The sequence below is a fragment of the Podarcis liolepis genome (assembly GCF_965112155.1).
Source record: "Podarcis liolepis genome assembly, chromosome: 1".
Classification (NCBI taxonomy): Eukaryota; Metazoa; Chordata; class Lepidosauria; order Squamata; family Lacertidae; genus Podarcis; species Podarcis liolepis.
The window spans coordinates 135,303,180-135,323,451 of record NC_139554.1 but is presented as its reverse complement, the minus strand read 5'-3'; the positions used below and the strand labels follow the sequence as shown (position 1 = coordinate 135,323,451).

The following is a 20,272-nucleotide window of genomic DNA, read 5'->3' as shown; positions in this document are numbered from 1 at the left end:
AAGTCATACTTCTTGGGTATATTTCTTGATGCTAGGGGAAGAAAGCTTTTAGGTGGGAACTGGAACATCTGAGCCCATTCAGTTCTGGTGAGAACCTGACACCACCCCAGAAAGTGTCTCTGCAATAGTTTTTATTCCAGCCTTCACAATGACTAAAATCTACATCTGATGTGAAAGTTCAATGAGAATATGCAGAGTGGTCACTGCTTCAAAGCACAAACACACAAAAGTCTGAGTCAAGCTCCCCCAAAATGAATCACACTGAAACAAAGCAGTGTTCAAATATCTGCTTTAATTGTAGTTTCGACAAGTTTTTTTTTATTTTAAAAAATGTACAACAAACTACTTGTACAGTGTATTAATGTAAAATCCAAAGCGAGCTTACAATGTAAGGACATACTTTGAGTGAAAGGCATTTGGCTGAACATACAAACCACTCCAACTATGTGCTAGGACCTGACTTTTTTTTAGTCAAAACAGAAAATCAGTCATGCAGCAATTGCATCAAACTAATCTAGAAAAGCTGCTGTTGTGATTTGATAGTATAGGTGTTGGTGGTGTGTAGTAACATCCAGGGGAGCTTTTAGACTTTAAGTCAAAACATGAAAAAGTGTGTAAGACCTGAGGTAGTTTGATAAAAATGGCAGAAAAAGGCAAACCAGACCATTTCCCTGCCTCCCCCCCCCCCAAAAAAAATCTCATGGAATATTTCATCCAATTTATGGAAATGAACTCTCCCCCAATAGCCAGCTTTAAACTCCCACTGTTAAAATTGATTAAAATCTCATTGCTGTGGCTCGATTCTGCTCTTACAAGACACAGAAGTACAAACTAACTCTGTGACTGAATCTGTAGAGTCCACAATCACTGTAACCAAGTTTCACGGATGAAAGTTTCACGTCTGGCACAGAGGCAGGTGCAGAATAAGGCTACCTTGAACACATTATCATTAGCTCAGTGATTGCGCACGTACAGTGAGAACATTTATACACAGGAGCAGACCTGCATTCTCACATCCCCATCCATCTGTGGGGAGCCTAGACTATCATGTGCAATATTATTCCCCTCAGGTTTCCGTGTATCTAGAGAGAGACTAACCATTCCATGGGCTTGTTTTATTTCTGAAAAATATCACAATGAAAGAGAAGCCCCACCCCCCAGGCCAATTAAAAATATTTTACTCTTAACTGCTCTGGCTTGCCATCTTGCATCATATTTTTGTATGGGCTACAATACAAGGGGGATTGTTTTTCCTTCCCTACACTCAAACATGCTACTCAGGATCATGTGCAGATTCTGGTTTTGTCAAGAGAGAAAAACAAACATGCTTTGGAAAAATGACTTCCATGAGCACGGGATAATACCACTAGCCTAACCAACTTCAAACATGTGATGTGAACACTTGCATAGGAATCTGCTTCAATCTCTTGCAACAAAACCCCAAGTTTAAGGTGCTTTTCATTAGACAGAGTAGGAAAGTACGTAGGGAGGACATTTAAAAGGAGCCGGCTAAGAAAGCAAATAAATGACAAGCACTTTCCTCACTAATTAAACATGTACGCAAACAATAGGAACACCTTTCCAACAAGCTTGGATCATGCTTTCTTCAAATTCTAGAACTGTTGATAGGAAAGTTGTGTTGTATAACCCAAGTTGCTTAAAAGGTCAGCTTGTTCCAAAGAACAAAGCTGTGACATGTTTCTAAAATGGGAAAACAGGTCTAAAACATTACTAATAGTGATCACGTTCCCTTTAATATTCAACAGTGCCTTGGGAAATTTAGTAAATGTGTTATGAAAATCTCTTTTGCAAAAAACCAATTCACACACTAGAAAAAATGAAAACACTTCCCACATGAAGTATTTTGGAATTAAGAGGTAGACTTAAAGGGCTTCACAAAAACCTTCATTTGAAAGTTGTACAACTAGACTTCTTTCTATAGCTTTATATAGTACATGACATCATCAGCTCTTGAATGCTCATACAGCACATAAGGTGAATCCCAGTGACCTAAGGGCTAATAAATGAACAGAATACCCTTGGGAACACAATGAGAGAGTGCTGTCAAGTCAAGCATTTCTGAGTGACCAACTAGGCACCTGATCAGAGGTAGGTCTAGTTCTTACTTAAGGTGGAAAATGTGTCTAGGCTGAAAATACTTCAGACTGCATGCAGGGCCTCACATGGTAAGTTGCTCTTCACAACTTGTGGTCCTCCAGATGTTTGAGGCTATACTGCCACCATCCCTATGTGCACTAAGGCTGATGGAGCTCAAGAACCTTCAGAGGTTGCAGGCGGCTGCTCTATGTGTTTTGGGGAGGGGGAGCGGATTATAGGCTTCCCTTTGAGGAGCCAGTTTTCTGCATCCAGAGAATGTGTGGAATAGAGACACATTCGGTCATGTGAGCTTCAAGCGGAGCAGCCTCAATACAGGGCAATGACCCTCGAAAGAACTAATCCTAAAACTTCAGCTTAAACAATGGCACACTTAAGAACCACTATCAAATACTTGTTTCTGCATTTAAAATAATACAATGTAAACTTCTGGTGAGAGTCACCTGCCAGCAGAGATAGTCAAGACACCACTGTTAGAGGATGAACCTGTGAAATGCTATTTGACCATAAATGGTATCCATTACAATTTTCTAAAACGTGAAAGGGGATGGATCAGTCCTATAATCTGAAATTGTTTCTAGTTATTTCTACTCATAGATCTGAAGCAGCTTGGGCACTAGCACACAGTCCTAAATTTTAGGTAACAAAATCACTTCAGTGGGGGTGGGGGAGGAAGTGTGCTTTTTCTTCCTTACAAAAAGGTGTACATAAAAGCGAACCATGGAGAGTCGTTATAAGACTGATAGGATCACTGGATGGGGGGTGGGTGTGTTAGCACACGAATGTATAAACTGTTTTCAGAGCGGCACATTAGAAATTGCAAATGCTTGCAAGATGCCTGACTGTGCTTCACTTTAATGCATATCAATGACTCATTGAGGAATGATAGTTTTAAAGGGGGCAAAAATGTGTTTCATGTTACACAGAAATGGTAGCTCTCCAAAGTAATTTCAACTTTCAAGGCTGATATCTGCAAATGCCTAAAAAAGTTCCATTTTGAATGTTACAAATTAAGAAAAGCTGTCAACCACAGAGCATAGAAAACAAGAGTCTTGAGTGTCTTCTGCACCAGGGAGAGGCAACAATAAGAAGTTTGCAGTCTGAGCACAGAAACTATTGCTCAAAACTTTGGCTTTGCAGAAGTGTCTTCCCACTGTGTTTTAGTTAAAAACATACAAATAAGAAGCATCGAGAAGTTCGGGCTCCCCTTCATATAGCATAATCATCATGGTCTTGTGGGCTGAAGGCAGATGCCCTCAAAATCTCCAGGGAGTTGACTAAAATTAGTGTTCCAGTGAGATGCTTCCAGCGTTTTGTGATGGGATTTTTCATCTTGTCAAGGCCAATGTGCAGCTCTTGTGTCACATCGCGATAACTGTCTCCCATCTGATTGCTCCATGTGAGCATAAAGTCATACGCTGGTTTCCACATTGCCTGCCAAAGACAAGAAACCAGCATTAACACAGTATACAAGACCACTCTGCCACGAGGATTTATGTCAGCCAAACCAAACCATCTTGTGTACACCGTCTCTGCAGTCTCTTGTAGGCCCAAGAGCAAGGGCTGTCTCATTCTTATAACTGGACCACACGTGGGATAAAAATCCTGAAATATATACCGTATTTTTCGCTCTATTGGACGCACCAGACCACAGGCGCACCTAGTTTTTAGAGGGGGAAATCAAGGAAAAACATATTTGGATCGCACTCGCTGCCCGGGCTTCCTCTTTAGCCTAACGCAGCCTCCCACGACTGGATTTCTAGAGGAGGGAGAAGGGACTGACTGGCCGTGTCAGTCCCTTCTCCCTCCTGGGGAAAAGTCCGCAAGAGCCACGCGAAGCTTTGGGGGGGGGGGGCTTTTCCTGCTTGCCTCCCCCCCCTGCATTCACTCCATAGGACGCACAGACTTTTCCCCTTAGTTTTTAAGAAGGAAAAACTGCGTCCTATGGTGTGAAAAATACGGTACCTAAGATATTCATCCATGTGAATCAACACATACAGGCTGAAGTGGCACAGCCTTTACACCAGCTGTGACTTCAATGAGAACTAGACCAAAAGAAAGGCAGGAATTTCAGTCCTAGAATAAACCATATCAGAACAAATTTATGAGAAATACTGCAGTAGGCTAAGCTACATTTCTTTTTATTAAAGGGTTTCCCGCAGAACCAAACGCTAGAGGACAGAATAAGGAAAAGGTCTCAGACACAGCACACTAAGTCCAGAAACACTGCTGTCAAATTAGATGCTCAGTGTGCTGCAAATTTGGGTCTAACTCGATTTTTCAGCTGACAAATGGCTCGGTATTCTTGTAAGTACTGAGAGGTTTTCAATAACTCTTTCAACATTACAAATAGTGGCAATAGTTAGCTGGACGGAAAGAAACACCCAGTGCTGTGTGTGCCAACTTTCCCTGTTCTGTTGAACCACTCCAGCTAAATGTGAACATGGAAAACAGATTAAATCTGAGGGTGGCCGGCATTCAGATTGTAAGTACTAGGAAGAGCGAGCCATTTCACTTTGATACCTTTTTGCGATAAATACGACACCTGCAAGACCATGGAAGAGGAAGAACACTCAAGGCGGAAGGCATTTCTTCCTGTGTGCCCCCTTTTTTTACCACAGCAAACATACAACAAAAAGTGCTGTGCACTTTTGTCATCATTCAAGATCAAAAAGGGAGCTGTACATAATAGCAAACTGTTTTTCCAACCTATAGTGCCGAGTGAGCCATCCAGCAAAACCCAGAATGCATTACATGACAGCTTTCTTACCTCACTATCCACAGCTCCGTTCTTGTCTCGATGGGGGGCTTCATAAGCATCCATCTGTTGCTTGGAGACCTTGGCCAGTTTCTCAGCAAGCTCTCTCCAGCGCTGGGCCACTTCCACAGCCGTAGTCAGAAGCACAAAATCCTGAATTAGCCTCACAACCAAGCCCTGGCAGTCCATTTTCAGCAAGGCCTGAAGGAATGCAGAACAAGTCAGGTTAGCCATGGACACCCAACCTCACTGGAGCATCAGGCCATTTCTGTAGGAGATCAGAAGATAGAGAAAAACCACTACTGTTTTATATTTATATTCCCCTCTCTGTCTGGTTATATAGATACTCCAAACAGGAGTACGTTCAGGTAATGCTTAGTTCTTAAGCCAAGCAAAATAGAAGTGTGCAACTAATTTGTCCAAGATGTTCAAAGGTCTGGAAACTAAGCCTTATGAGGAACAGTTGAGGGAGTTGAGTGTGTTTAGCCTGGAAAACGGGAGACCGAGAGAAGACAGAATCATAGAATCGTGGAGTTGGAAAGCCCCAAGCATTGTCTAGTCCATCTCAACTAAACATCCACGACAGATGCTATCCAACCTCTGCTTAAAAAGCTCCAATGAATAAGAGTCCATCACGACTTGAGGGAGTCTGTTCCACTGTCAAACAGATATGATAGCCATCTTCAAATGGCTGTCACATGGAAGACGGAGCAAGCTTGTTTTCTTCTGCTCCAGATGGCAGAACCTGAACCAATGGCTTCAAGTTACAAGAAAGGAGATTCCAACTGAACCGCTGATGGTAAGAGCTGATGCACAGTGGAACAGACTCTCCTTCACTGGAGGTTTCAGGCAGAGGCTGGATGGTCATCTGTCATGGATGGTTTAACTGAGATTCCTGCATTCCAGGGGTTGGACTAGATGACCCTCGGAGTCCCTTTCAATTCTACAATTCTGATATTCTATTCTAGGACCTTGCTATTCCATTAAATTAAATGTAAATATCCTATTTTAATTACGTGTGTGCAAAGGCACTGCAAAACTAGCTTATGCATTAGGATATGCAGCACAGACAGGAGAATCCCTGTGGTCTGGCCTTCAATAATGTGCATTAATTACATTATAGCCCACATGCTCTTAAAAGTGATTACTACACTCCTGCTGGGATTAGCAAATTTGACAACAGGAGTTTTAATTCCTCCTAATTGTACTATTTCAATTTCTGGGGGGGAAGAGGCTGTGGATCTCTTCTGTGTGCTCTAAAGTTACCACTTGCCTGGCACTTGGCTATTACTTCACAGTAGTAGCAATGCTCTTCCTTAGCATTCACTGACGTTCCTGCTTTACACCAAAGCAGCAGGCAGCATAGCAAAGAAGAATACCTTAAATTCAAAAGCCACACTTCAAAAGAAGTGCCGGAAGAATGTAATTCAAATGTACGTATGTACTCTTCAATATTTAGATAATGCCTCAAAAGTGGGCAAACTTTCATTTCCAAATAGCTGACTGGATATTAAGCAGCTTATAGGTAGTGGAGTGATAACATGTTTCTGCACCAAGGATCTCTTTTTTTTTTTTTTTGGTATGGACATATTAGGCATGGTAGGACCATTGCAAGGGCCCTCAATTCTTAAACAAAGCGGATTCTCTCCCCGCTAAGTATTTTCCCCCAAGCCATTAAAAGCTGAGTGATAGTCAGGACACCACACACTTATGTCTCAGTATGAAATGATGGGAGCTGGAAGTTAATCTTATTAAGGCAGACCTGCTGCCTTCTACATGTTCCCCCAAACTCCAAAACCAAGCCTGAAATGAGCCCTATTTCCGGGGGGGGGGGGTCCCCTAACGCCATTGAAAGAGTTTGAATAGTCTGGCTTCTTGCCCTGCTCTTGCTCTGCTTCACAGGCCTACAGGACATGGGCAACCAACTCATCTTCTGACTTTCTAGAGCATTTTCTCCCCCATGAACTCCAACACTTGATTTCCCAGCAGGCAGAAGTAGTACAGTGGTACCTCAGGTTACATACGCTTCAGGTTACAGACTCCACTAACCCAAAAATAGTACCTCGGATTAAGAACTTTGCTTCAGGATGAGAACAGAAATTGTGCTCCGGCGGCAGCGGGAGGCCCCATTAGCTAAAGTGGTGCTCCAGGTTAAGAACAGTTTCAGGTTAAGAACGGATCTCCGGAACGAATTAAGAACTTAACCTGAGGTACCACTGTATCTTCCAGTTTACAACCCCTATTTGTACACTTCTTAACATCCTGCCAAATCAAGGAGAATATCCAGGTAATCTGATAATTCATTTGCGTTGATGGCACTACACAACCATCAGGCCTTTGAGAACTTTTGCGCTACTCCTACTGGCAAAGCAGAGCTCCCTCCTGTCCTTTGCTCACACTCCTTACTGAACACCCACTTCCTTCCTTCCTCAGCATTCTGTATCACAGCAGCTTAACCTAAGGATTCCCCTTCAGGCAACCATCACTTTACACTCTCCTAAAGGGACCCCTGACCATTAGGTCCAGTTGCGGCCAACTCTGGGGTTGCGGTGCTCATCTTGCTTTACTGGCTGAGGGAGCTGGCGTACAGCTTCCGGGTCATGTGGCCAGCATGACTAAGCCGCTTCTGGCAAACCAGAGTAGCGCACGGAAACGCCGTTTACCTTCCCACCGGAGCGGTACCTATTTATCTACTTGCACTTTGGGCATGCTTTCGAACTACTAGGTTGGCAGGAACTCGGACTGAGCAACGGGAGCTCACCCCGTCATGGGGATTCGAACCGCCAACCTTCTGATCGGCAAGCCCTAGGCTCTGTGGTTTAACCCACAGTGCCACCCGCGTCCCTGCACTTTATAGCATCTTCTAAAAGAGCTTTCATCATTAAGGTAGAATTCTTGTAGGAATTAAACCAATCAACATGTATTGTGTATAGGACATGTGTTGTGCCTCATGGTTTTAGACACTGGGTGTTCAGTTTCCTTTAAACATTATTTTTTTAAAAGGGAGAAGCTTGATTGCAACTTTAAATGGGGGTTAACTACTGTATAACACTTCCCTGAGCACACAGAGTTTTCTATACTCTTGAGGAAGAAGTAAAATAATTATATAGCTGGTTCCACGAGATGGATTTCTGGAAGGTCATTTTTACTTAATGAAAAAAGTAGCGCTTTTATTAAGAAGGCCCAAATCCCGAGAGACCTGGCTTTCAATTTGTCAGTTGCAGTGCACTTCCTTGCTCACTGAAGGAAAGTTTTAATGAGAAATTTCGGAGGGGGATAAAACCCAAAGATGAAATTTACCTGCGGTTACTTAATCCTAAAAATGCACCTCTGAGCTGGGGAAGGGATCCAGTCAAAGATTTTTCTGTGATTGTCTCTTGATTTAATCACCTGAGATAAGTTTATAAAAATGGCAAGGAAATGCATATTGTACAATGCCATGTATTTGCACTTCAGTCATTGAAAGCAGAATGGATAGCAGCCCAATCCTAATCATGATTACTCCTAAGTAAGCCCCCCTGTATCTTAACGGTAGCTACTTCCAAGTTTAGGTCTGCAGCCTAACACAATCAAGGCTGCAATCCTAAACTTATTTACCTGGAAGTAAGTTTTGTTGAATTAATCGTAACTTACTTCTAAGTAGACATTGTTTGGATTGTGCTATTAGTAATGTACAAGGGGATGCTCAGCCATTACCTCAGGCACCCTGGTTTCTTGAGAAGCACCTGGGTGGTACTTAAATACCGTATTTTTTCCTCTATAAGACTCGCTTTTTCCCTCCTAAAATGTAAGGGGAAATGTGTGTGCGTCTTATGGAGCGAATGCAGGCTGCGCAGCTATCACAGAAGCCAGAACAGCAAGAGGGATTGCTGCTTTCACTGCACAGCAATCCCTCTTGCTCTTCTGGCTTCTGAGATTCAGAATATTTTTTTTCTTGTTTTCCTCCTCCAAAAACTAGGTGTGTCTTGTGGTCTGGTGCATCTTATAGAGCGAAAAATACGGTATATGGCAACAGTGAAGAAGAGCTGGTTTGGTGCTCAGTTGTACTAGAAACAAGCAGCAGCTTTCACGGCCTTAGTTATTTTCCCCTCAGCCTGTTCAGGGGAGCTCTTAACACAACAGAATGCTGGAAACCAGGTGACCATTCCTGATTTAACACTTCCAAAAACCAGAATACTTACTGACATCAGTTCCTTCTGGAAAGATTTCCTATCCTTACTGTCGGAATTATTACAGTCTTCTTTCAATTTCTCCAGCACAGAAGCCACACATTCTGGCTCACTGTCCAGCTCTGCTCGACAGAAGAAAACAAGTGGCAAGTTGCTGTATCCCAGAGCATCTGCAAACGCACGCCAGCTGCTAATGTTTTCCATGAGCAAAGTCCTTACTGAAGCATAGATATAGGTGAGAAACTTACAAGGCCGCAGGATTTGCTCCAGCAACATACTGGTGGTGAGCTCGGGCCCAGAGAAATAATTCGGCTTGGCTTTCCCAACAACTAAAACATTTTTGGTATGGACAAGACCAATTTTACCCTGATAGTAACCAATGTACCATTCCTTTGTCCAGAGTTGACCTTTCAACTTGATTTTCTCCTCACTTAGCAAGGCTATGGCATCCCCTTTCTTATATTCCAAGAGATAATGGTTTTTGTTTTGCCGCACTACAGTTTTCAGTAGTTTCCCATATTTTAAGCTTGCCACTATCCGATCCTGGAAGACAGGGTATTTGCTGGTGGTTGCAAGAGGAGACAGGATTATTTTCCCCACTTCATTTTTTTTCAGGAACCTTCGCTGCCCATTTGACCTGATAGCACTTTTGGGAGGAGGCTGTGGTGTTTGGACACAGAACTGAGTCAATATGGCATCCTTAGCATCCTTGACTTGTATTCTCAGGGTGAAGTCATACAGTTCGTTGGGATCATGTGACATGATGGGGAATATGAGGCGGCTGACTTTGCCCAGTTTCATCTGGAAGCCCCTCACGATCTTGGCCTGGTCGCTGGCTCTTACCTCATAGTTAGTCATGTTTGAAAACATGCACAGCTTTAGGTCTTGCGGCCTCGCTAAGGTGAACTGGTGCTTCCCCCACAACTGCAGCGCCACTGCCGATGTACAATGTGCATGACGTGTAACTTCATTCACCAACAGTGTCTTGGGGGCACAATCATGTCCAAAGATGGCCACCACAGTTTTAAAAGAAGGGTGTATGTGCTTTGGCCCATAGACTCCAACTGTGATTTTTTTACTAATGTAATCCCAGACAGTGTAAGGATATAGAATGTTCTGTCCCTGGGCCACAGTTGCTATGTACATGCAAGGCTCCAGGTTTTCCAGTTGAACCTGGATGGTGTCTCCACAGCAACAGCCAAGTCGCACCGGTGTGTATGGACCGTCCTTCATGTCGCTGCGCAGGCACTGCACTCCCACCAAACTCTTGCTCACTGGGTCATTCTTCACTTCCGCTGAAATTTTCATCTCCAGCAGGATAGGGGTTCTGGTTTCCATGTTGCTCAGCTTGATCTCCAGCACAGGGCTGATGGTGCTGCATTTGTCGCTGTTGAGCTCAAGAGGGGGGTCCAAGAGAGCCTTCATGGAGATTTGTTGTGTGTCGCCAGCACCCACATGCCCTTCAGGAAGACGCATGTTAATATTTGTGTCTGGAAGCTGAACTGCTCCCCCAGAACTATCCAGCTTGCAAACTATGTTGGTCTCCACAGGTTGCGTCTGACCCCAACCAGGGTTCTGGCCCAACAGATCCAGGTCGTGGCAAGACCTTGCTAATTTTCGATGGTTCAGCCATGCAGCTCTGAAGTCTTCTCTGCTCTGGAATTCCTCTGGGGTAGGAGATTTCAACCCTGTGAAGAAGCCTGAGGATTCTGGGTTTTCTGACTTTGCCTGGAGTACGGAGAGCTCCGATAAACTGTAGGAGCGCTTGCTTCTGAAAAAAGGATTGTCCCGCCTGCTTGGCTGCTCAAACTCAAATCCATTCATTGATGGACCCTCATCAAGATGGTTACCTAGACTGCTGTCAGTTGCAGAACTCGACCCTGTAAAGGTGGGCACCCCTGTGTCAAACAGCAACAAATCCACAGTGGTTTGGTGGGAGCAATCCTTGTTCCTATCAGGCATTATCTGCAAATTCCCATTCAGAAAAGGGTTAGTCTGCATGTTATTCATAAAAGGGTTGTTTTTGGCTAAGCTCAGGTTTAAATCTGTCCAGTCTCCAAGCAGGTCAAGCTCTTTGGCTCCCTCATCGGAGCTTTCCAGCAGATGGTCTATCATTCCACTGTCCGTTAATGAAGAGTTCCGGTAGTTTACAGGCTGAACGTAGGAGGCTGGGATGTAGCCCATCTCTGTGGTATTGTGAGCATACCACCACTCACCTCCTGAGGTATCTAAGACATAAAGGTGGTCACCCTTGGAGAACTTCAAGGTGGTGAAATTGTTGGGGCAGTAGTCTTTAATTGCTACAACTTCCTTTGCATTTCCAAATGACGTAGGATTGTCTATCATCAAGGCACTAGGAGAAGGCACTGCAAATCAAAAAGCAGAACATAGTGAGCAACTGCAGGTAATAACAACCATCTACCAGCATTGCACAATTATACTGTAGCTCTTTTGCTTGTACTCTGAATCAGGATATTTGCATGCATAAACACACACATGCGAGCGCGCACACACATTATTTTTCAAGAGATTAATGGATTCTGCATTATTAGAGACTAAGGCTGCAATCTTATACCAAGTTTACCTAGGAGTAAGCCTTGTTGAACTCAGTAGGGCTCATTTCTGAGTATACATGAATAGACGTGCATACATTGCACTGTAAATCTCTATTGGGGAAAGGGTGTGATATGGCTGAGTTAACTACTTGCAGATTTGGAGATTAATGTGTGGGCAAATTCATCACTAGATCCACAAGGAGACGCTGTGCTAAATGTGGGCAGTGGAACACAACAATGGAAAAAGAAGTTGATTGAGAATGACATTGGCCACGAACTGATTCAGCTTTGTTATACAAGGCTTTAACGAGTATTTGTTGTACAAGCATTTGCAAGTATCAGGTTACTCCTGTATCAGATAGTTATTTTTTTAAACAACTGCCTCATTAACTTGCAAATCCAATTCCAGGCTAGCAAGAGCCAAATCTAAACAAACAGCTGCATAGGTGAAGGTCTGGCAGAAACCTGAGGGACCCATCCACTTTCACATTCTTTCACATTCTCCAGTACTGAAATGCAGGTTGCTCCAGGTTGGAAAGAGTTAACAGAGTCTTAATGGTAGTGCAAATTTTATCCAAGTCATGGAAGATAATTTGTCCATGCAGGAAGGCTTACACATTCAGTAGTGAGATGGCCTGATCTCAGAGGCTCACAGTAATAAATTCAAAGGAAAAACAAAATATGAGATTCCACGTTGCTGAATCTTAAGTGGAATTAAATCTTACAGCAAAGAGGCAAAGTGTTATATCATTGCCGAAGAAGGCTCAGAACACCACGTACCAAGGGAGGAAGCTGCTGCGTGATAAGAACGTAAATGCTTCAAGGTAACTTAGACAAGGGGGAAAGCCACACTTAAGGAATGCTTTGCATCCATTATTCTTAAGGAAGATAACTGCTGAGCAGGGCAAACCAAAGCAGAGCTGATGTAAATGAGTAGGGAGAAATGAAGATACTAATCTGCGGCTGAGAAGCTTAGAGGTCTTAATGCACACAAATCTGGGTTACTGGATAATCACCGTCTGAGCATATTAAAGGAGACAGCGCATTAATCTTAGGGCCTAAAGGAACCCTAAAGTCACCCAGTCCAAATGTCCACATCTGTTTATATATTAAATCTCTATCCCAACTTTCCACCAGATAACATTCAAGGTGGCCAACCACAACAATACAGACACAACGCAATAAATCAGCAAGGAAACACTCTCATATGTGGCTGAATGTAGGGTCCAGTTTCAAAGAAAACCAGAACTTAAGGCCAATTCACACATCACATCCTATACAGAAGGCTCCTCATGGTAGAATTAAAAGTATTGCTGGCTTAAAGAGCATTGTGTGTGATGACCCTGTACATATGTCAATCCTTGCATGCCCATGCAGTGTGCTGGCTTCGGGAAGCCACATAAATAGCATCCTAATGCTCACTTATGCACATGTGTAGGATCACACACACTCTCCGCTCCAGGCATGGAAGGATAAATGTTCAACATCTATTATGCAATGCTTTGAAGGCCTTAATGCCCTTGCTGGAATTGAACAAACTTCATATAAACACCAACTTTGTTTGGATACCCACTCAGACATTGGGGGGGGACATATATGGGGGGGCACTGTCTTTTCTGTTTGTTACTATGTTATGCATTTTTGTACTTTTATATTGTAAACTGCCTGGCGATCCTCAGGTGGTATAAAGGTAAAGGTAAAGGGACCCCTGACCATTAGGTCCAGTCGCGGACGACTCTGGGGTTGCGGCGCTCATCTCGCTTTATTGGCCGAGGGAGCCAGCGTACAGCTTCCGGGTCATGTGGCCAGCAGGACTAAGTCACTTCTGGCGAACCAGAGCAGCGCACGGAAACGCCATTTACCTTCCCGCCGGAGCGGGACCTATTTATCTACTTGCACTTTGACATGCTTTCGAACTGCTAGGTTGGCAGGAGCAGGGACGGAGCAACGGGAGCTCACCCCATCATGGGGATTTGAACCGCCGACCTTCTGATCGGCAAGCCCTATGCTCTGTGGTTTAACCCACAGCACCACCCGCATCCCTCAGGTGGTATAGAAGGTGGTAATCATAATAATAATAATTTTAAAAAAACCAAAGCTTGCAGGGCACCAGTAAAAATCAAAACCAGTTAAGAGGCCTGCACTCTGTTTAAATAAAAATGCCCATCTGTTGTCAGCAGAACATTATCAGAGAAGGAGCTAGCCAGGCTTCTCTGGGTAAGGGGTTCCAGAGTTTGGAGCAGCCACTGACCCTCTTTTGCATTCCTACCAAATGTGCTTCAGGCGTTGGTAGATGAAAAGGAAATGCCTCTTCCTAAGGCAAAAATCTTAGCATATTACTACTTCCTGTAGGTTAATAATCACTGACAGTATAGACAAAACAGCTGTTTACCACCCCATCCCCATCAGAAAAACCTGGCTGGTGAAAAAGGTGAACAACTACACTGATTGCCAGTATTTTCTCAGGCATAATGGAAAGATTGTGTTCATAAATCTCTAATGGTTTGTGACCCGGATGAGTGAAGGCTCACCTTTCCCATATTATGAGACCAGGCTGTCTTCTCCAGCCCCCCTGCTCCTGAAGTCAGGCAGATAGCAACCAACCAAAGAGTTTTACTGCAGTCTCTGAAACTGGTCTCTCAAAGAGATGCCCGTCTGCTGCTTCTTCAGGTCCTTTTTGTACAGCAGAATATTCAGTCATCACGAAAGCCCTGCCCTGTACTCTAAAATGGCGCAGCCTCAGTGAGAATTAGGTCTTGGGGACTGCACATACGCGAAGCAGCAGGTTTTGCAGATGGAGCCTTATCACTAATGGGGCAAATGCAGGGGGGGCTAAAAAAGTGTATTTTGTGCTGGAGACATTTAAAGCACACAGCAAGTGCTTCATGCTGCGTGACGGAGGATGCCAGGATGATCTCTTCTCCTGGTAATGTGAAGTTGTTCATCCTCTTTCCACTCTTGTGGATAGAGGGGAAGACAAAGCGAACACAGTAGCAGAGCCCACCTCTGCCCACCCCAGGGACAGGTGGCTAAGGAAAGCCGCTTCACTAAAGCAAAGTTTTCCATCTCTGGATCAAGGTTCTTTTCGGTAACCATTAAGTCAATCTCAATCTTGTATCCACTGACTGAATTCCAAAGCAGAATCATGCAGCAAATATAGCTGCTGAAACAATACACAATACTTTCATCTGCCCGCCATAGCATTTCCTATGAGGAATTTTAAAATTCTGCTAAATGTGCTGATGCTCCTGAAATTTCTCCTTCAAGCCATGCCACACTTACTTATTCTAAACATAAGGTATTAACTCTCGGAAAACTTTTTAGAAGAGCATTTATGCAGAAATCTTTTCATTCCAAAACAATATTTTGAAGTATTATGTAAGTAGTAAGTAACATGATCAAGAAACAGGATCATGTGACACTTTAAGGCACAATTCAGACAATGCATCAAATCACAGTTAAGGAAGCGTAACTATGGTTTGGTGTGGTGTGTGATTGACAAACTATTACTTCCAATCAGTGGCGTAGTGTGGGGGGTGCAGGGGGGGGCCGGCCGCACCGGGCGCAACATCTGGGGGTTAGGGTTAGGGGGCGCAAATCCACGGGTTAGGGGGCGCAAATCCATGGGTTAGGGGGCGCAAATTACTTGCCTTGCCCCGGGTGCTGACAACCCACGCTACGCCACTGCTTCCAATAGTCTGGCAAATCAGAGTCAGAAACTGTGAGTTAGCTTATGCTAAATGGCTTGTAGTGACCAGAACAGGGCTTTTTCACTTATCCCACCCACCATGCTTTGCCTGCTGCACATCTGGAAGACAAAGCTACAAGAGCAAAAAGCATGAGCTAGGGCAGGGGTCACCAACCCCGCTGAAGATTTCCACTGCTGCTCCTTGGGAAGGGTCCCAAACTCTTAAGCTTTCGTTTTTTAAAAAAGAAAAAAGAAGTGTCTAGTCCTTCCAGAAAGTTATGGGACAAAATGCACAGAAACCTACTAAGCAATTTCTATGAAATGAGAGTTAATATGGTGTGGCTGCCTTGCACGTTTTTCCAGGTACTGTGGAATGCTCCCTGTTGCCGTTACACAGCATCGGTGGGTGTTCATGCGCAAAATCAACACTGTCTGATCTCCGCAATCAGGACCAGCAGGATGTAGCTGACTTCCCATGGTAGGCAGAAGGTTGTCCGGGCTGGCTGTCTTTCTGATTTGGGGTTATGTAATGCTCCCCATGGTAGCCATGCTACCATGCTAGTTTGTGACTGGTGCTGCCAGTGCTCTCTCACAATTTGAAATATGCCCACTGGTCTGAAAAGACTGGTGACTAGTGAGTTAGTTTGGTGACTTTACTGTGATGGTGCATAGAGACTCCCTTCTCTTGTAGGCACTTCAGTTTTGGTGCTCCAACTTACGTACAAAAAACCCTCTCACCTTTGACGGAACTGAAGCTGGTTTCAGAAAATTCTTCACTCAGGTCAATCAGCGTCCCCTCAGATCTGCACCGGGGGAGCCCGCTGGCATTGGCAGCACGAATCCTCTGGGCCGCCATCTTGAGATTTGTGCCCTTCCCTGAGAATCTAGTGGGCCATCTTCTCTACAAGAGTTGTGCCATTTTTCTTCAGAAGCTTTAAGCTACCAGTGCGTTTAGGGTGCTCTTTGTCTTTTGGGGGGTGTGTTTTTTTTACAACTTGAGACAAATCTGAAAAGAAAAAGAGTGGAAGAGTTACAACATGGTTTCTCTTAAGCATTTCCAACTTTGACATGAAAGTCTGTTGTAGAAAACTGCTCCAATTTCCCTCTAAAGTTTATAGTATGAAAAACACATCTGAGTGTATTATTTTACTACAACAAATGGTGGGGGAAACTCAAATAATCTACTTTTGGCTATTCATGCAGCCATCAGGCAAAAGCTGGGAGGGGGCTATAGGATCCTGTTTCCCCACTGCAAAGTACCATATTACTTACTTTAAAATATGTTGAAGGAGGGGTAAGTTTCTTTACAACACCTGCTCAAGTCACTCTAGTATAGAAGGTTTTCTGTCCCATATATATCCAGTATGACCAGAGGCAGACTTCAGTTTTGACCAGTATACCTTTCCAAAGCAACATAATGGTTCCTAGTCAATCTGTTTTCTTTTGGCCAGGGTAGAACAATCTATAAACCTGTAGCCCTCCAGAACTTGCTGGCCTTCCACACCTCTCATCCTTGACCACTGATCATGCTGGCTGGTGCTCAACATGGCCAGGACTGCACTGAACTACCGTCTAAGCAGAGTAAGTTTGGGCTACAAGAATCTAAGTTATGCTGACACAGAGATCTCCTCCTTAGAGAAGGACCTTCTCCGTACTCTACCTCCGGTATACTACAGTATGTGAAGAATCCTAGCCAGGAGAGCCAGTGTGGTGTAGTGGTTAAGAGCGGTAGTCACGTAATCTGGGAAACCGGGTTCGCGTCTCCGCTCCTCCACATGCAGCTGCTGGGTGACCTTGGGCCAGTCACACTTCTGTGAAGTCTCTCAGCCCCACTCACCTCACAGAGTGTTTGTTGTGGGGGAGGAAGGGAAAGGAGAATGTTAGCCGCTTTGAGACTCCTGAAGGGGAGTGAAAGGCGGGATATCAAATCCAAACTCTTTTTCCAAACTCTTCTTCTAGTTCAAAATAAGCAGCCCAGCAATGGGATATATTTCTTTGGGGTGTCCCGCAAGATTCTCATGAATTCACATACTTTTCACACTACTGAATCAGTCTTTCCAGCAATTTGGCTTGGACCACTGCTCAGATTTAGCATAGATAAAATCCAAAGGAGAAATGCAATTCATCAGGTGAAAACACAAGGAAATATAGATGGTCACATTTTCCAGCAACTTGTCCAGGGTGTGAACAGTTAACCAGCTATGTAGCCAAGTGGACAGCCACTCCCAAAGTAGTTATTCTACCAGTGCTTCTCAGCCAGAGTGCTTGACTGCTCTCCATAAATGTTTCCCACATTTAGCATCCTAGTACCAACAGGTGCATAAAATGTAGCGACAATTACTTTTATGCCTAGTAACTGCTGTGATGATGCCCCTGGTCAAAACCTTTAACCACTACCAGCAATCTTAACAAAAATTATTCCACTTAAGTCCTTGTTTATGAATAGGAACATTCAACTCCTGTTTCAGTTAAGTAACAATGACATTAAAGGTAAAGGGACCCCTGACCATTAGGTCCAGTCGCAGACGACTCTGGGGTTGCGGTACTCATCTCGCTTTATTGGCCAAGGGAGCTGGCGTACAACTTCCGGGTCATGTGGCCAGCATGACTAAGCCGCTTCTGGTGAACCAGAGCAGTGCACGGAAACGCTGTTTACCTTCCTGCCAGAGCAGTACCTATTTATCTACTTGCACTTTGACGTACTTTCGAACTGCTAGGTGGGCAGGAGCAGGGGCCGACCAACGGGAGCTCACCCCGTCGTGGGGATTCGAACCGCCGACCTTCTGATCGGCAAGCCCTAGGCTCTGTGGTTTAGACCACAGCACCACCCGCATCCCTCAACAATGACATTAGATGCGTATTAATGACTAAAGGTAACGAGTTGGATCCAAAGAATTGCAAGCAGAAGCGAAGAAGCACTGGTCAGTGCTATTAAAGGCATGCTGGCACCATTAAACTATTGCTATTGGGCAGGGAAATTCCACAGCAGTCGTCCTCCTGCCTTTGCGTGCAGAAGCTTCTGCGTAAACTGGGGAACATCTTTGGGTTCAGTTGGAGTTCCTTACACTATCATGAGAGTGAAGATGCCTCCCACACGCACAGGGTCTCCCTCCGTTCCAAGACCAGGGGTTTGTTTTATTAATAGTTTGCTGATGTTTCCAGTTTATTTTGCAAAGTGCCAACTAGGGCTGGGTGATATCTGGTTTTCAACACGGCAATATATCACCAGCTAAACATCGTGATATACAAATATATCACGATGCCTGAAATAAGAATGGGAGAGATGGCTTCCTTTAAATGTTTTTTTAAAAAACTTTATTTTTTAATACGTAGGAAAGCATCATCTCCTGAAATGACTAATCAAACAAAAATAAAATTAAAAGGAATCCTCAAAGATATAGAAAAACAAACAAACCCCAAAACATTTTAAATGGGAACCAGAAGGTCTTGGTTGATCTTATGGAAATACAGCCTTTTAATGATCCTTTGCCTAAATAAATCCAAGTCAAAACCCAACCTCAGATAGACAATTGCTGTACAAGGAAGCTCTACTTTTGACAAACAATTTACTTTTATTGGAAGGGACGGTCATTTTCTCTTTGGTCATACAGTCATAAGAGTTCTTAGGATTCCTCAAATGAGCTATTACTCTCTGAGGAGATCTACTCTCTCTCTCTCTCTCTCTCTCTCTCTCTCTTATTATTTGGAGATACTAACTTTTCCCCAGCCTCTTTCAAACAACAAACATTAGCACACCCTTTTTCCCCTCCTTTCTCAGAACTGGCCATGTTTTAGGCTGCGGAGGTCAGGATGTTACTTTTAAAGACAAGTTAAACATGGGGAAACTTTTAAGCTTCAAAATTTATGGCAAAAGTTTTTCTTAATATTTCTAAACCTTAGAGTGCAAATCTTGAGTTCAGCTGAAGCCTCTGAAAGCTGCCCATGCCATAATAACAGACATGATGTCAAACAATATATTGCCTACTTTTTATGCAATATGCACCTTTAAGAACAAATGTGTTGAGGGGTGGGTGTGTCCGCACAGGTGTGTGTCAGGGTGAAAGAAAGCCCAGTTTCACCCCTGCAAAAATACAAAGCTGATAATGAATGAACTGCAGCTAAAATCTCACATTTATTTTTCACATGGCCTGGTCCTCATCTGCAGACTGCAATAAATTGGCAGGCATAGATGCAAACACAGTGCTTGCATGAATATGGGGGAAGGAAGAAATGGAGTTGACGTCAGAAGAAAACAAAAAGGACAGAAAATAATAATTATGTAAAAGCAAGTTACAGCAATGATTAACAAGGCTGTGTTGGTGTTAAGACACACATCCTGGCATTGGTAAGCTAATTAACACATGAAGGATAATAAAAAATCTTGTCATTTCAAGTTGCAGGTGCTAGAATTGAGTTTCTGTTCAAAAGGCAATTCAGCAGTTTCATGCTGGAGTCTCCCTTCAAAGCTCCTTTTTTCAGAGTGACCTGGCAGGCTGAAATGTTTTCCTGCTGGTTTCTGGACATTGCCATTTCAGATGTGAGTTTTCCGTCTGTTTATTTCATCTGAATTGACAAGCTGCATTCAAAAGAAGCAAACTTGAAACCATGTTTTCAAGTTTTGTAGCAGGATTATTTTAAGCCACTACTCTAATAAAATACATAAATCACTCATTCTAAAAGACCAACTACCACATAAAGAGGTTCTGGTTTTGTATTTTCCCCAAATTTCCAGTTTTTCGATTTAGAAAAAACTTTCCCCACCCAAAATTTTCCAGTTTTCCTTGGTGTTCTCCTCTCAGTACAGGTGTGTATTAAAAATATATATTAAGATTTGGCAGCCCATCCCACAAGTTTCAGGCTGCAGGACCATGATCTTATGTGCAACAATTTAAAGCCAGTAGCTTTGACTTCCACATTAAATATTCAACATACTGATAATCATTCAATTTTTATGTTAAAAAATTAAGAGAGATTTATGTCTGCTGAA

General features: G+C 43.6%; 1 protein-coding gene across 7 annotated transcripts in view; it reads right to left on the bottom strand.

Annotated features, from left to right (window-relative positions):
• Positions 1–273: 273 nt before the first annotated feature.
• The window catches only part of SH3BP4 (SH3 domain binding protein 4), a 42,340-nt gene continuing 22,341 nt past the window's right edge, over positions 274–20,272 (bottom strand). For 6 of the 7 annotated variants that reach the window (XM_083472830.1, XM_083472833.1, XM_083472832.1 and 3 more), the window contains 4 exons: positions 16,024–16,291; positions 9,055–11,408; positions 4,886–5,074; positions 274–3,549 (listed from right to left, as the gene is read on the bottom strand). In XM_083472830.1, coding sequence (XP_083328956.1) covers positions 3,325–3,549; positions 4,886–5,074; positions 9,055–11,408; positions 16,024–16,141 — 2,886 coding nt within the window. In that variant the 5' untranslated portion in view covers positions 16,142–16,291 and the 3' untranslated portion in view covers positions 274–3,324. Of the gene's footprint in view, positions 3,550–4,885; positions 5,075–9,054; positions 11,409–16,023; positions 16,362–20,272 lie in introns of all 7 variants that reach the window. The other variant, XM_083472835.1, reaches the window with a different exon arrangement.